The sequence below is a fragment of the Echiichthys vipera genome (genome assembly GCF_963691815.1).
Source record: "Echiichthys vipera genome assembly, chromosome: 13".
Classification (NCBI taxonomy): domain Eukaryota; kingdom Metazoa; phylum Chordata; class Actinopteri; order Perciformes; family Trachinidae; genus Echiichthys; species Echiichthys vipera.
Window position 1 is genome coordinate 19,441,471 of NC_139838.1, and position 15,476 is coordinate 19,456,946.

Here is a 15,476-nt window from a genome sequence, read left to right on the forward strand (position 1 = left end):
AAAGGATTGTTTTGTGTTTAGGGGAGAGTGAGAAAGGGAGGGATGGGAACAGAGAGAGGGAGAGATGAAGGGAAGAAGAGAATGAGAAGAAAAAAGTCAGATTGTTTGATTTTAGTTGGAGTTTATCGGAGCTGGAAGGAGATATTGGACTTTTGTTTGGAGGGAGGTCAGATGGAGGAATATAGACATGAGTGATAGTAGGTTTTGTTTACTGGATGGAAACACAACAATGTTATCAACATGAGAGGTGAAGTAGAAATCTCAGAGATACATCCCTCATGGCACAAAGCTTTTAAAGTAAATTTGTACTCGCATTTGTAGGGAACTATTTTTCAGCAGGGGATGAAAATAAATACATTTGTCATCTGTGATCCTGACTTCTGTCAAAACCGATGGAAATCTGATTTGGCTGGACACCTTTTTATTTAAATGAATTATTTGTAATTATAAGCTAATTTCCCCTCTTCTCCAAAACAAAATGATTAAAATAACATATTTATCTGGTTTGAATATTGCTGAAAACATTTGGGATAAGTTAAGTACACAACTCAACCCAATATAAAACTTAGGTTTTTGCTGTTTTTAGACATTTTGATTTGTAAAATTATACCTTTTAAAACTTTTAACGTTACTCTCACACATTAAAGTTGGCAACAATGTGTAAAGTATCATGTGAAGTCAGTTGATTGATCATGCACCTCAATATTATATATTAATATGAGATTTAAGCGTCTTTATGAATACCTATTTGTATTTTTTATGTACTTTCAGGGCACTTTTGGAACAACAGAATACAAAGAAGCATTTTTCTAACAACTTTATATTTTCTTTTTCCAAGCTTTATGTAGCTTCAGGAAATAATGTCAAAACAGTTTTTAGATATATTTATTTATTTATTACCCCATTTATTATCCATTCAAATTTGCTTTTACAAGACAGTGACTTCCCTCCTGAAGCATTTTGTCTGAGGGATTTCTTGTTCTTTCGCATTTTCATTTTTATGTCTTTTCACACAAGATTTGAAAAAAAACCCTAATAATCTAAAATTTAATGATTAGAAAATAACCACAGAAGTTTAACTGAGTTCTGAGTGCCGGCGTGATGAGGAGAAACGCACAAAAAAGCCTTTGCAGAAGTCGAAGATGAATGGGTCGTCTGGTACTCCAACAGTCACACATCGAGCTTCATATTTAGTATGAGTGTGTGCGTGTGTGGAGGAAATGTGCATAGTAAAATAAAGGCTTTGATGATAGATGGTGGCGATTGGACATTTTTCTTTCCCACGATCAATCAGCAACAAGCACAGCCGTCTGTCTGCAGGCTTACATATGAACTTTTTCTGTCGTCATCTCTCCATCCTTCTGGCTTTCTCCCTCTCTGTCCTCGACGTTTCCGCCCTCCTTCTCTCACCTTATCATCTCTCTTTTTTTAAACTCCTTTCATCTTAATCCTTTTCTCACACTCCTACTCTCTCTCTTTCCTCTCTCCCTGTCTCTTAACTCATTTATTTTCTCTCTCTTTCTGAAATACTTCCTGCGTCTTTGATTCTCTCAGAATTGTTTCAGTATGTGTGTGGTGTCTGTGTGTTTGTGTGTGTATCTCAGTACTAGGAGTGTGTGGGAACCCAGACAGACAGACTCACCTACCAAATAGGTGTGTGTGTGTGTGTGTGTGTGTGGGTGTGTGTGTGTGTTGTGTGTGTGTGTGTGTGTGTGTGTGTGTGTGTGTGTGTGTGTGTGTGTGTGTGTGTGTGTGTGTGTGTGTGTGTGTTGTGTGTGTGTGTGTGTGTGTGTGTGTGTGTGTGTGTGTGTGTGTGTGTGTGTGTGTGTGTGTGTGTGTGTGTGTGTGTGTGTGTGTGTGTGTGTGTGTGTGTGTGTGTGTGTGTGTGTGTGTGTGTGTGTGTGTGTGTAACTGTATAATAGAAACTCGTTTCTGTTTTGATGTTGACAAACCTACAGACTGACAGATTCTTATCTGCTGCTTTGTCTCCTGCTTTATGGCTGTGTTTGAGTTTAAAAGCTATTGTATATGTGTGCATACTAGTGTCTTATTTTTCCGGGTATGTTTATGTATAGCTTTGTGTATGTGTGAGAGAGAGAGAAAGAGAGAGAAAGAAAGGGGGAATAAAAATAAATGTCAGACGAGTGGAGAGAAACAAAGCTTTCCTTAGTTTGAACAATCCCCACAACAGGAAGCCCTGTGTGAATGACACGGCCATATTAGGTGCCAGGAAGTTAAGGTGATGGAGCCTCCGTGGTGACAGGGTTCCCAAGACCTGGTCACCACGGCGACAGGGGTCAAGCCTGGTTTATGGCTCGCTCATGAGAAACACTGGGGTCGACAGTTGTGCAGGACCTGTAAAATTTCAAGTGAGGGCAAAGCGCCAATGGGACACAATGCTACATCAATCCTTTTTTCTATTGTTGAGTAAACTGACGATCCCTGACTAAGTGACACATTTTATGGATATTTCATATTATATTCAATGTAAAGCAATTGTTGGACAGACCTTCTGACAAAATGAAGAATAACCTAAATAGTGAAGGCAGTAACTGCAGGAAGTTTCTGTAAAATGAACGATTTGGATTCATTTTCAGAATATTTGTAAGTATTCATAGATGACATCCTTTTATTTTAAGGAATTTTAAATACAATTATTCATTGTTCCATTAGCTCTTTGGTTGTCTTAACGGCATACTTTTCTCATGCAAAATGGATGCAGCACAATTTTATCATCGGAAATCATGTTGTTGACTTTCTGGCTCTGCGTCACGGACTGGGAAAGGTCCACAGGCCGTAGGGAAACGCGGGATGATTCATAGACGGTGGTGAAAACCTTGAAATTACCGTGATTGCAGCAGCAGGGAGGTTTTCACATGACAGCAGCATTTCGTAAACAAACAAACTCCTTCCCAAACTTCTCAGACGATCTGTGTTGCTGAAAACGGCTCCATTGACATTGTCACACACGATTTTCCTAAATTTACCAACCAAATGTTCTTCTACATCCTTCTACTGGGTGTCCTGCCTCAGTCAGCAGAACACACCGCAGACTGTATATTCAGAAACTGATCTGCAGGCCATTTTACAATAAGTTCTTGATAATTAGATATCATGGCACTCCGTTATCGATGTTCCTGTCTGTGTGAGAAATATGAAAATGCACGTTAAATGTATAAGAGCCTAATGTTGTCTCAATCAAATTATCTGACATCAGCTCGCTCCCCGCCATCTTTCCATCTCTTTTGTTTTTTGTTCACCAAGGAGTGAAATATCAGTGGCATCTTCCGCATATTGATCCGTCTCCCCTCCTTTTGGGATAACTGCACATTTGATATAAAAGCATGAGCTGATTGTGGCTTGAAATCACTTAAACAGATTATCTTTGCAAGTACTTACTTTGGGTTTTTACCATTTTAAAAGTGAGAAATGAGAAATGCACCTATATGCACCAATACAATAAATGTATCTGGATGTATAGTTTTACTGACAGGAAGTGTTTTGGACAGTTCATAAATCTTTTACTGCCTCAACCTGGTGAATTTTTAACTACAGTATATCTGGTGCAATAAATATGACAATAAAAAATATATTATCTTATTTCTTTAGTAGTGAAATTAGTGAATGCATTCATTTGTAAATTATGCACACTTTTATTTTCAATTTATTGATTTACTTATTTACTTATTTTTTCTATTTTTATTTTATTTTATTTTATTGTTTTAACACCCTTTTGCAGGGGTGGGAGGGAAAACAGGGAGAAAAGTTTGCTTTGTTGCATGTAATAGTGACTGCTGTTTGATTTGCTGTAGTTTGTGAACAAATAACTAATAACTAAAAAAAAAAGATGAGCACTTTGAGGCAAACTTCTTAATTTTTCTTCAAATTTTTATTTTACAAACTTTCAAGCAGAGCTACTTACATTATTAGAGCCAACTTAGGCTGGAGTAGCTTCAAACTACAGACAGACACATTATCAAGAGTGGGACGGACTCCATGAGTAGATATGTTCACTGTCTGGTTCTTTTGTCTCTACATGAGGAAGATTGTGTGGCAACCAAATGCAATTTAAAGTATTTGTCTTCTTTGTTATTGGGCCGCATTTAGCAACAGTTGGACAGTGAGACGATAATTAAGTCCAGATTTAATTATCTGCTGTTCAGCTGACTTCACTCAGCTAAAAGACTGTCTGCCTCCTCATCTTCCTCTTCCTCCTCTTCTTCCTCTTTTTCCTCTCAGTGAAATCATGTGGCCAATGGTCAGCGGCATAATCTGATGTTATTTTGTGTAATGACTCAGGGATAACAGTATTCATTAAATGATGATTGATTGAAGTTTGTCAAACTTATCAATACTTCAAAACTTTTCAATACCGCATGTTTCAAACGACACCATATCCACAGTTAATGGTGTCGAATGTATCAGAGCTATAAAATAAGCAGATCTGCCAATCAGATTTTCAACCTCCACATGCTGACTGAGAGCTGGAATTAAGACGATGAGCCTCTTTTTTCTGTAACAAGGTGAACAACTGCAACCGCAATACTGGACCCTGATTGACTGACGACACTTGTGATTCAAATTAGGCAAACGCAATGTCCGTACATATTCTACCAAATCCAGGCACAGCTGTCATATGTTTATTTTAATCACACTTTTTACTTTGATCAAATGTTAGAAATAATAAAAAGTATTAGTTTAAAGAGTAAATGGCGTCAGGAATGTGCCCTGTTTTAGTCTAAATCCCCTTCTTTGTCTTCCAGTCATTCTCTACTTCAGAAATAATAATTATTATGTTTGACTAATTTACTGTTAAAAGATGATGTTTCTAAACGGATGCAAAATGGTCCTTACTGTAAGACACATGAGCTTCGTAAACTCATCTGCAGTATGTAAATATCTACGGTGATAATGGAAGATAAAGATGTTTAATGCTTCAACATATTTATACATTTCTGTCTTTAGAAGAACTATATTTTCATATATCGTAGGTAAGGTGTGAAGATGTGAATGTGTGTGTGTGTGTGTGTGTGTGTGTGTGTGTGTGTGTGTGTGTGTGTGTGTGTGTGTGTGTGTGTGTGTGTGTGTGTGTGTGTGTGTGTGTGTGTGTGTGTGTGTGTGTGTGTGTGTGTGTGTGTGTGTGTGTGTGTGTGTGTGTGTGTGTGTGTGTGTGTGTGTGTGTGTGTGTGTGTGTGTGTGTGTGTGTGTGTGTGTGTGTGTGTGTGCGCGTGCGTGCGTGCGAGTGTGTGATGGAAAAGTTTATGAGGTTATGTGAGAAGTTAATTAAGAAACGTTTTTTGATTGGTGACAGATTTCTGTGTACAAGGTTGACTGATATTATTCAAAGCTATTGAAAGTACTCCATTTTATTTCCATTATGTTGCTGCATCCTGTGTGTGTGTGTGTGTTTGAGTGTGTGTTTACAGCTAAAGACACAAGGTTCTTTCCATCGATCTGTTCTTATTTGAGAGACTCTCATGCGACAGGTGTGTTTAGTTATCCTCACCTGGTTTCCGTCGGTGGAAAGTTGAGGCTCAAAATAATAAAATATGTCATCAGTAACAAAGTCACATGCACATAGTCTCTGTTAAGGTCAAGACCAACCCATTAAATTGAGGAAATAGATATTATTTTACATTTAAAATACTCATCAAATGCTTTAAAGAAGACATATTCTGTTCATTTTCAGGTACTTACATGTATTTTGGGTTTCTACTAGATTATCTTTAAGTGTTTTAATGTTAAAAAAAGCAAAATATACCTTTATTCATCCGCTGTTTGCTTTCGTATTTTTCAAAGACAGCAGCACAAGTGTGTTTATGTGTTTCGTGCAATTAAGAGCTCATAATGACAATAATCCTGGTAGATGAACTACTGCTAGGGATGTTTTTGTTGTGTCACAAAAGCCCAAGAAACCTCACCATCGAGTCTCCAAACTCCGGTTCATTTTCTCTGCCTTAACCTGTTGCAGTCCTTTTGTGCGATAATCCAGGTCACACAGACGCTCAATAGACCGGAGATTAAACCTCCTGTTGCATACGGTTGCCCTGGCTTTATTTCCTTTTTTCCTTTGACTGGGTTTTCGCAGACAGGGTTGAAAAAGTCAGCGTCAGGTCAACTCTTTAGTAACTAAGGCGACAACACAAACACACAACAGTCAATTTACGTTGCTGTATGATTCACCTGTGGCTGCAACTCCATTGTTAGCATAAGTAGCATTTATAAAAATCGTATTAATTATGTAAAACGTTACATCACAACAGCACGATAATATCAACATAACTGTGATTAACGTGAACAATGCTGTCCCATAACAAGATTATTCTGACGGTTATCTTTGGTAGAAAACATAAATTAAGTAATATTCTATACAAAAAATGTCATCCTTATCACCATTATTCAGTTATTGATTTTTCATCATGTTTGTTTCTTTTATTACGCCTATCTGCGAATCACTGGTGGCCACTGCTCAGTGACTACACATGATAACAAGGTTTTAGCTCTAATTAGTGCAGTCAATGTGTTGTGCATTGTCGCTATTGGAGAAACAATAAAACAAATAAAAAATAAAATAATTTAGAAAAATCACTTGATTAAATTCATACCCTTGTATTTGTTATAAAGATCTGAATCCAATAATAAAAAAAAATTCAGTTTTATTCAAAGAATGAAATGAAAAACAATGTTTCTCAGTCCCACAGTTAGCATGATACTTGCACCCCCCGGTGGATGACCGAAGAACACCATGATCAAAATCTCTGGAATTTACCGGTTATCGCACTCATCAGGGTTGAAAATCCCCGGAGTGAGAGTTCACACTTCTCTCTACATCTCTGTCCTTCTATAACTCATATCTGTCCGTCCGTCTGTCTGTGCAGGTCTTCCAGAGCAGTACTACAGTCTCACGTGGTTCCTCAGTCCAGTCCTCGGCCTCATGTTCACTCCTCTGATCGGCTCGGCCAGCGACCGCTGCACTCTGCGATGGGGCAGGAGGAGGCCGTTCATCCTGGCTCTCTGTATAGGGACTCTGATAGGAGTGGCACTGTTTCTGAATGGATCGCTGATAGGTGAGTGTGTGTTTATGATATTTATGTTGTGTGTCAGTGTAAACTTAATTAAAGTATTAAGTATGTGTGTCCGGGAGGGAGAGAGATCCATCATCAGTTTATTTCTGCTCTCTGGCCTCTTGATCAGCTGCTGAAATTTTGTTAGTCAAGTAAACTAATGTTACTATAAAGCAAGTATTTAGAGAGAAAAGTAATCGTAGTAAGTGGGTAGTTTTAATCCAATTACAGACAAACTTTATATTAACATATATAGTCACAGTCACAGCATCACTATTTCAAAACTGAGAGCAAACTGGTGAGCAACAAATAAGTTCTATCATTTTACTTAAAGCTGAAGTCAGCAACATTTTTTTGATCATATTCACTGAAACCAACACTACGCTCCGATAGAACAACATTAATCATCCAGCTTTAGGGAAAAATGTAGGTGCCTCTAAGTGCACCTAGAGCTTGTTGTTTGTTTTGCAAAAATTGACCGTGCCCGTATCATCCTGTCCACTCAGCGCACGGCTGTGGGAGAGCTGACTCTCAGGCACAGTTCGTGCACACGCCACAGATCCCCTCCTCCCCCCTCGCATGATACAATATCACATGAACACGCCTCAAGCTAGACATACACTACATGTCGTTAGCAATTGTTAACAATGAGGAAGTTAGCCAGCCTACCGCCTTGTATCGTGTACTACAGATCGAGTCAACCTGATCTGCCAGACTTGCCGACTGCAGCTTTAAATTATTTTTGTGAGGTTTTAACTCACTTTTGCTTTTAACTTTTATTACCTCTCAAATAAGAACAGTTTTTGTGGGCAGTTTTTAAAGCCTTATATTACATAGCACAGACAGGAAATGGGGTGAGAGAGAGAGGGGGAGACATGCAGCAAAGGGCCGCAGGTCGGAGTCGAACAGAGAGAAACTGCTCTACCACTCAGCCACCGGCCGCCCCAGAACAGTCTTTTTTAAACAAAACACAAGATGTCAGGAGCGCAACATACATACATATGTAATTAAATGAAATACATACATTTATAATACTGCTTTCCTTACGTAAACTCATGTATAAAACAGGCAAAAGAAACAACAACAAGGCCTTAGAAAATACAGTTTACTTTGTGCCCTGTTCTAAACGCTGTTATCTAAATCACCTGAGACTATCACAGCCCTAGTGGGAATTAAACCCCCAACTGGGAGATGCAGTTGTTTTACCCAGCGTGCACTTGTGCCACAGAGGAAATAAAACAACAGCACATCATCTTTCAGCATCACGTGCAAAAGCTTTTTCCTGCTGAACAGAGTACAGAGACTGGGTCTCAGCTTATCCCGTCGTCCAGATGTCATTCCAAGGACACATTCAACCAATCCAATCAATCAAATTGATCAGGTGTCAATCATGCTACACAGATATTGATCTTTGGCTGAATTGCATCACTGGAGTTCCTGTTTTGATGTCATAAACCATACCTTATGTATACACACGTAAACACCTCACACTGTCATTTAAGCATCATTGAATTTGTTGATGGTGAAAAAAACTGATTACCAGCCGTTTGGGTACACATGAACTCTGAAATTCACCATTTGTATTACACAATAACACAAAAATAACAACTGACTACTCTCACCACACAGGTTTTAGTCTTTATAGTATTGACCTGCCACTGTAGGTTGTGGTCCAGTTGGTTATATGTTGACTGTCCGTGTTTCAAAAGAGTTGCCCATTCAATTCAGTTTTAAAACCAGATTTAACACTTGAATTAATCATGTTTCAACAAATCCAGGTCAGGCCCATTAAATGTAGATGGAATGAGTTGCATAGTAAAAAATGAATCTGCTTTTTATCTCTGAATTTGTCTTGCGTATTTAATCAGGCAACAGGAAGCCAACCACGCCACTTTTTTTAGAGTATACATTATTACTGATTAATTGGTGTACAGCACTCTTGTGCTCGGTTATCCATTAAGAGCCCAGGTGTTCTGAATGTCAGTGACTGATATGGTGGAGAATTATTCTCATTGTTCACATAACTTAATTGAGGATGATCACATCTTGTAATGAGGATCATTTCCTTAATAAAGCAGAATGAACAAACATGGCAAGTATGATAATGTCACAGGCAGGCAATTTTTTCACTGCCTGTTAGGACTTTATAAGAGAAAAAGGCGAGAGAAAAAGACACAGTAACTACTAGTATATATATATATTCAGTATATACAGACCTGAAGCACTGCTACCCTCCTCTCATGTCAAAGGTCTAATCAGCCCGTGGTTACCACCAAGCCATGCTTTGTTACTCCCCGAGGATCGCATTAAAGGCCTTGACAGAAGCTTTCTCCGCTCTACTGTAACAACATGGAACAGCCTTCCCCCGCCTTCGTCAGACACATCACATCAAGTAGTACTCATGCCTTCAAGCAGAGATTGAATAAACATCTCCTCACCATAAGACAGCATCAGCTTCAGTCCCTGAATGATATTCATGCATCTGCTAAAGCAAGAAAAATACTGACACTGGGAAAATATACCGGTAAATCTAAAAGGTGTATTTGCAATACCAAGTTTAATGTTATCAGTTATCTCCTTAGTATTTCCTACAGCAGCAGGTTATTGTTATCGGGTCCTAAAGTCCTGTATTGGTGCATCCAACCCACATATTATAATAATGATTATAATAAAAGTGTACATGTCGAAAAATGTACAGTGCAACAACAGCCAACGGGGCCTTTTTAAATATCTCTAAATAGAACAAAGTGAAATTAATTGTCAAAGGAGTTATAAATATCAGGAACGAGAGCTGTGTGAACTGTTTTCTGTCAGCAGATTATTTTCTGTCCTATTCAATTCTATTCTGTACTACCTCCATTCTTCTGCACAGAGGTTGGCACTCAGGTCGTTTTAGGGCACCGGTGTGTGTGTGTGTGTGTGTGTGTGTGTGTGTGTGTGTGTGTGTGTGTGTGTGTGTGTGTGTGTGTGTGTGTGTGTGTGTGTGTGTGTGTGTGTGTGTGTGTGTGTGTGTGTGTGTGTGTGTGTGTGTGTGTGTGTGTGTGTGTGTGTGTGTGTGTGTGTGTGTGTGTGTGTGTGTGTGTGTGTGTGTGTGTGTGTGTGTGTGTGTGTGTGTGTGTGTGTGTGTGTGTGTGTGTGTGTGTGTGTGTGTGTGTCTGCTGGCAAGGTACGCGCGCGCGCGCGTACCTTGCCAGCAGGGTTGACATGGGAAAAGACCAGTGACCTGTATCTGTGTGGGAGAAATCAGAGAATAAGAGAGAGAAAGTGTACATTTCCATGTTTGTGAAAATATGAATGTGTGTGAACAACACAGGGTGACATGGGAAAACTGTAGTAACCTGTGTGTGTGTGTGTGTGTGTGTTGACATGGGAACACAGGAGCAGGCAGTTCACAGGGAAATGCTTCCTGTTTGCTTCCCCCTTTCCACCAATCACAATTCACTTCCTGTCTGTCTGCCCGGCTAGCGTGTAGTGCCACTCTATTGTCCCACATGCACACTCAGACGCACATGCACACGCACGTGCACACTCTGCTGTTGTGAACGTGTTTTCCCCAATGTTAATGGATTTCAGTTTGTAAAGTCATGCTGCGTCACACTGCTCTTTTTTCCTCGTTTTTTTTCGCTCTCTCCCTCTCTCTCTCACACACACACACACACACACACAGACACACACACACACACACACGCACACACACACACGCACACAATATATGCACATTTTCGTGGAGCTTTCCCATGTCGCTTTGTGTTGTTTTCATGCATTCATACAGTTTCACACACATTGAGCAGCTTGAGGGAAGGGCCAGGTCACAAGTATAATGAGACACACAAGGTCACACACACATCATGCAAAGCAATATGGGAAATCTGTGGTGACCCACTTTTGTGTGTCTTTGTATTTGTGTTGCAATGCACTAATCAGCTATTGATCACATGTGCAGCTCTGACCAGGGTCACATCAGTGTAACAATTCCAGATGTTTGTGTGGATGTAGAGAGTGATTTTATTTCCTAGTTTAACATTAATTTGTACATGTATGTATTTTTTATAATCCATGTGCTGTAATTATGACTTTTATTTCATTGTTGTTGATTTTTATTCGTTCTGTTATCTGTTTGAAAAAACAAACAGATGTCATTGTTGGTTTGTTCGTTGTATAACACAACAAACTATTTTTTTATTCGTGTCTTTCCATTAGGTTTGTCGATGGGTGACGAGCAAGGGAGACAACCAATAGGAATTGTTCTTACTGTGCTGGGGGTGGTGGTGTTGGACTTTTGTGCGGACGCTACAGAGGGACCAATCAGAGCCTACCTGCTAGACGTGGCGGACACGGAGGAACAAGACATGGCGCTCAACATCCACGCCGCCTCAGCAGGTACCTCGGACGTCTGACACACATACAGTATAACTTTCACAGGATTTTAACATGGCACATAAATATGCTTTGTAATCTAATTAGTGGTGGTGCCAATAACCGCACTGAGAGAAAAAATGAGATCCTTCTCTGCTTATTTCTCTTTTGTAAATATAAACCTTTGTCCATGTGCGCAGGTCTTGGTGGTGCGGTCGGCTACGCCCTCGGGGGTTTAGACTGGACGCACACCTTCCTTCGATCAATCTTCAAATCCCAGGAGCAGATCCTGTTCTTCTTCGCTGCCATCCTCTTCTCCATCTCTGTGGTGTTACATCTCTTCAGCATCGAGGAGGAGCAGTACTCGCCTCAACACGACAGGCTTGATCAGGTACAGTATGTTTGTGTGTGTGTGTGTGTGTGTGTACACTGTATATTCAATTTAAGTTTAAAAAAAACCCCAAGATTGATGATTTTCTGTCCATTCACCAGGAAAGTCCAGATCGCACCAGACCGCAACCATCGGCCAATGGCAGGACTGGTCTTCTCGCCCCCAAGCTGGAACTGATTGGAGAGGATGAAACGATGGACAGCTACGACCTTTATGACCCCTATGGAGACGACCTGTCAGAGCGTGGAGATATGGACATGGACTTCCTAGAGATGGAGCTCGTGCGAAGTAAGGAATAGTTGTTGGTTCTTTTGTTTCCTGGGTTTAAAGAGATAACAAAGGAAGAAATGCCACTCTTGTTGTTGTTATTTAGAGAATTAATCTAGAGTTTATCACAACTGCTACTTACAGCAGATAGTTTACAAAAACATAGGAGCCTTATCTTATCTGTGTCTCTGTGCCTTCCTGACAAGAGACAATATTTGTGGTATTCTAGACGACCTAGATCACGTCTACAGGTTTTTATCCCCACCCCCCTCGAGATAGCTATACAAAACAAAACACACGCCCAATAACGTTTTACTGGAAGCAGCTTTGAAACTGTGAAAACAAAATTGGACAGCAAATTATATTATAGTAATTACAAACTAGAAAAAGATTAGATTTTATACAGCTAGACCAAAGGTCCAGTATTGAATGAGATAGAAAATGAATTATTTCTACTAACTATTAATATTTTCTCTAAATTTGTCTCATCTAACCTAATCAGTCCTCTCCTCGTCTGTCTCCAGGTAAAAGTGACAGTGTTCTTGCTATGGCAGATGCCACTCTCGACCACCTGGACCACGAAGCGTTGTTCCTGTGCCACTTAGAGCCGTCCATCTTTGCAGACCGCCTCTCGCCCTATCACGGCTCTCCTCCTACGTCCGGTAACTTCTTCAACCACAGTCGCAGCACTCCGCCACCCCGGTTTGGCAACATCAGACGCAGCAGCAGCGCTGGAAGTCAGGACCTTCTCCAAAGCAACGCCCACAAAACACACAACGCTACCAACCCCAGGATTTCCCGCCTCTCGGCTTTCTTACAGGAAATGGAAAATGACGACGGTCAGGAGGCGTTGCTGAACAACCAGCTCAATGAACAGCGGACACTGAACGGTCGGCTGTTAGCCAGTGTGACTAATCCTGATGGGGATAGCACGAACAGGCTGAGCTCTAAAGGACAGGCACACCGTGCAGGAATGGTCAAAGGTTGGTATTTTCATGTCATATTTCATTATAATCTAGATAACTGATCCATCTGAAATTATTACTTTGTGAAGGTGGAGATAATCTGTGCAATTTCCTGCCAAAAGAAGAGTACTTAACTTCTAAAGATTATAATCTCTAGTCTGTCCCTTACTCCAGCTGCCAGTACTGGAGCCCCAATGCGGCAGTCACGTCACCGCCACATCTTCTACCGCCAGCCCTCCTGCACCTTTTCCTACTACGGCCGAGTGGGGAACCACCGCTACCGCTACCGCCGGGCCAACGCCGCTTATCTCATCAAACCGTCTCGCAGCATGAACGACCTGTACGAAGTGGAAGCCAGACACAGAAGGAGGCACAGGCAGAGAAACAGACACCGCAGCGGAAACACCAACTCCTCCAGCGGGGATACGGAGAGCGAAGAGGGAGAGGTGAGGAGGAATTTACCAAGCTGTAACTACGACAACAACCTAGCCCCGTCATTTCTTTTTCCAGTATTGTCACTCGTCTCTTTTTGGGTGGATATTGTCTGATCTCGTCTCCTGTCTTTAGGTTGAGACCACCGTGAGGCTGCTGTGGCTCTCCATGCTGAAGATGCCCCCGGAGCTGCTGCGGCTGTGCGCCTGTCACCTGCTCACCTGGTTCTCCATTATTGCTGAGGCGGTCTTCTTCACCGACTTCATGGGACAAGTTATCTACCATGGAGATCCTACCGTACGTCAATCAGCAGCTAAACACACACAGACTTATATATAGATACGTGTAAATCCCTAAATTAGCCTTAAAGGTATCATATTGTAAAACAAAAATAAGATTTACATGTTACGTGTTTTTTTTATTATAAAGCAGGTCGAGGTGCTATACAAATACTGTAAAAATATCAATCCACAGAGAAATGCACACAGCTTGTATTCAGAAAGTGTGCCTTTAAACGAGCTGACAGGACATCTGTACAATTGTGATTTCGCAACTTTACTAAAAACAGTGCTATTACAGTGAATAAAGGTGTATTCAAACAGACAATATGAGAAAAATAATGAAAACTAAGCCTGTTTTCTGTCTCTCTCTGTCTCTCTCTGTCTCTCTCTGTCTCTCTCTCTCTCTCAGGCTCCTCTTAACTCTACTTTGTTAGAGGATTATCACAAAGGAGTTCAGATGGGATGTTGGGGACTGGTTATATATGCCATGACTGCTGCTACATGCTCAGGTAACACACAAGCATAAATGAACGCCCATTGTCACACATTTAATTGCTAATAAAAATAAAAATAAATATATAAACCAATCTTTCTTTTCCAGCTATCCTTCAGAAGTACCTTGACAACTTTGACCTGAGCATTAAGGTCATCTACATCATGGGGACACTTGCGTTCTCTATAGGTACGAACCACAGTGCAGGAATAGAGTAGAACAAAAATAAATGTGAGCTGTTTGAAAAGTATTTCTTCTTTTTCCTCTGTAGGAACTGCTGTCATGGCAATCTTCCCTAACGTGTATGTTTCCATGGTGATGATCAGCAGCATGGGCATCATCTCCATGAGTATCTCCTACTGTCCTTATGCTCTGCTGGGACAGTATCACGAAATGAAAGAGGTACAGACATATGCAGGATCCTTGTTTGTTTGTTTAAATGTAATATCAACATGCCCAGGGGCTACACATGGACATTTGATCTCACACAGTTAATGTGTACTGTCCCATGTAGATAAGTCCGGTGGTATTGCTGCTGTAATATTGTATGTGAAAAGCATTTTTTCTATCTTTCATTATCTGTAACTCTCTCTTCCTCCTGCAGTACATAAGACACAGCCCTGGTAACTCCCGCAGAGGCTTTGGCATCGACTGTGCTATCTTATCCTGTCAGGTGAGTGTTCATATTGTCTTCATGAAATCTTTGTGCCGTATAGTCGCATGTGTGCTGTAGTGTGCTGAAACGGCTGTGATGTTATTTAATCATTTGTAATTTTGCAGGTGTACATCAGTCAGATCTTGGTGGCCTCCGCTCTGGGAGCTGTGGTGGAGGCTGTTGGCAGCGTCCGTGTCATTCCCATGGTGGCCTCTGGGGGCTCCTTCCTCGGATTCTTGACCGCACTCTTCCTGGTCATGTACCCGAAGCCAAACAACGGGTGAGAAAACCACCTGGTCTTTGTCATTTGCGGGAATAGTTTGAAATGATAGGAAATACACTTATTCACTTTCATGCCACGGTAAATATGAAGCCAGCAGCTGGTTAGCTTAGCTTAGCACAAAGACTGGAAACAGGGGGAAACTGTTAGCCTGGCTGTCCAAAGGTAACAAAAACCACCTACTTGCACCTTTAAAGCTCAGTTGTTGCTCCTGGTTCCAGTATTTATGCTAAGTTAAGCTAACTGTCCTCTGGCTCTTGGCAAGACAGGAACCCCCAGCACATACAATTCA

At 40.8% G+C, this 15,476-nt stretch overlaps 1 protein-coding gene across 4 annotated transcripts in view; it reads left to right on the forward strand.

Moving 5' to 3' along the window:
* slc45a4a (solute carrier family 45 member 4a) overlaps positions 1 to 15,476 on the forward strand; it is a 188,241-nt gene that overhangs the window by 31,485 nt on the left and 141,280 nt on the right. For all 4 annotated transcript variants that reach the window (XR_014593462.1, XM_083926122.1, XM_083926123.1 and 1 more), the window contains exons 4-15: positions 6,879 to 7,067; positions 11,265 to 11,444; positions 11,621 to 11,811; positions 11,913 to 12,099; positions 12,603 to 13,061; positions 13,218 to 13,489; positions 13,611 to 13,772; positions 14,166 to 14,265; positions 14,358 to 14,438; positions 14,521 to 14,651; positions 14,854 to 14,922; positions 15,030 to 15,184. Coding sequence is in view for 3 of the 4 variants with exons in the window: in XM_083926122.1 (XP_083782248.1) it covers positions 6,879 to 7,067; positions 11,265 to 11,444; positions 11,621 to 11,811; positions 11,913 to 12,099; positions 12,603 to 13,061; positions 13,218 to 13,489; positions 13,611 to 13,772; positions 14,166 to 14,265; positions 14,358 to 14,438; positions 14,521 to 14,651; positions 14,854 to 14,922; positions 15,030 to 15,184 (2,176 nt within the window). In the remaining variant the exon portion in view is untranslated. The remainder of the gene's footprint in view (positions 1 to 6,878; positions 7,068 to 11,264; positions 11,445 to 11,620; positions 11,812 to 11,912; positions 12,100 to 12,602; positions 13,062 to 13,217; positions 13,490 to 13,610; positions 13,773 to 14,165; positions 14,266 to 14,357; positions 14,439 to 14,520; positions 14,652 to 14,853; positions 14,923 to 15,029; positions 15,185 to 15,476) is intronic.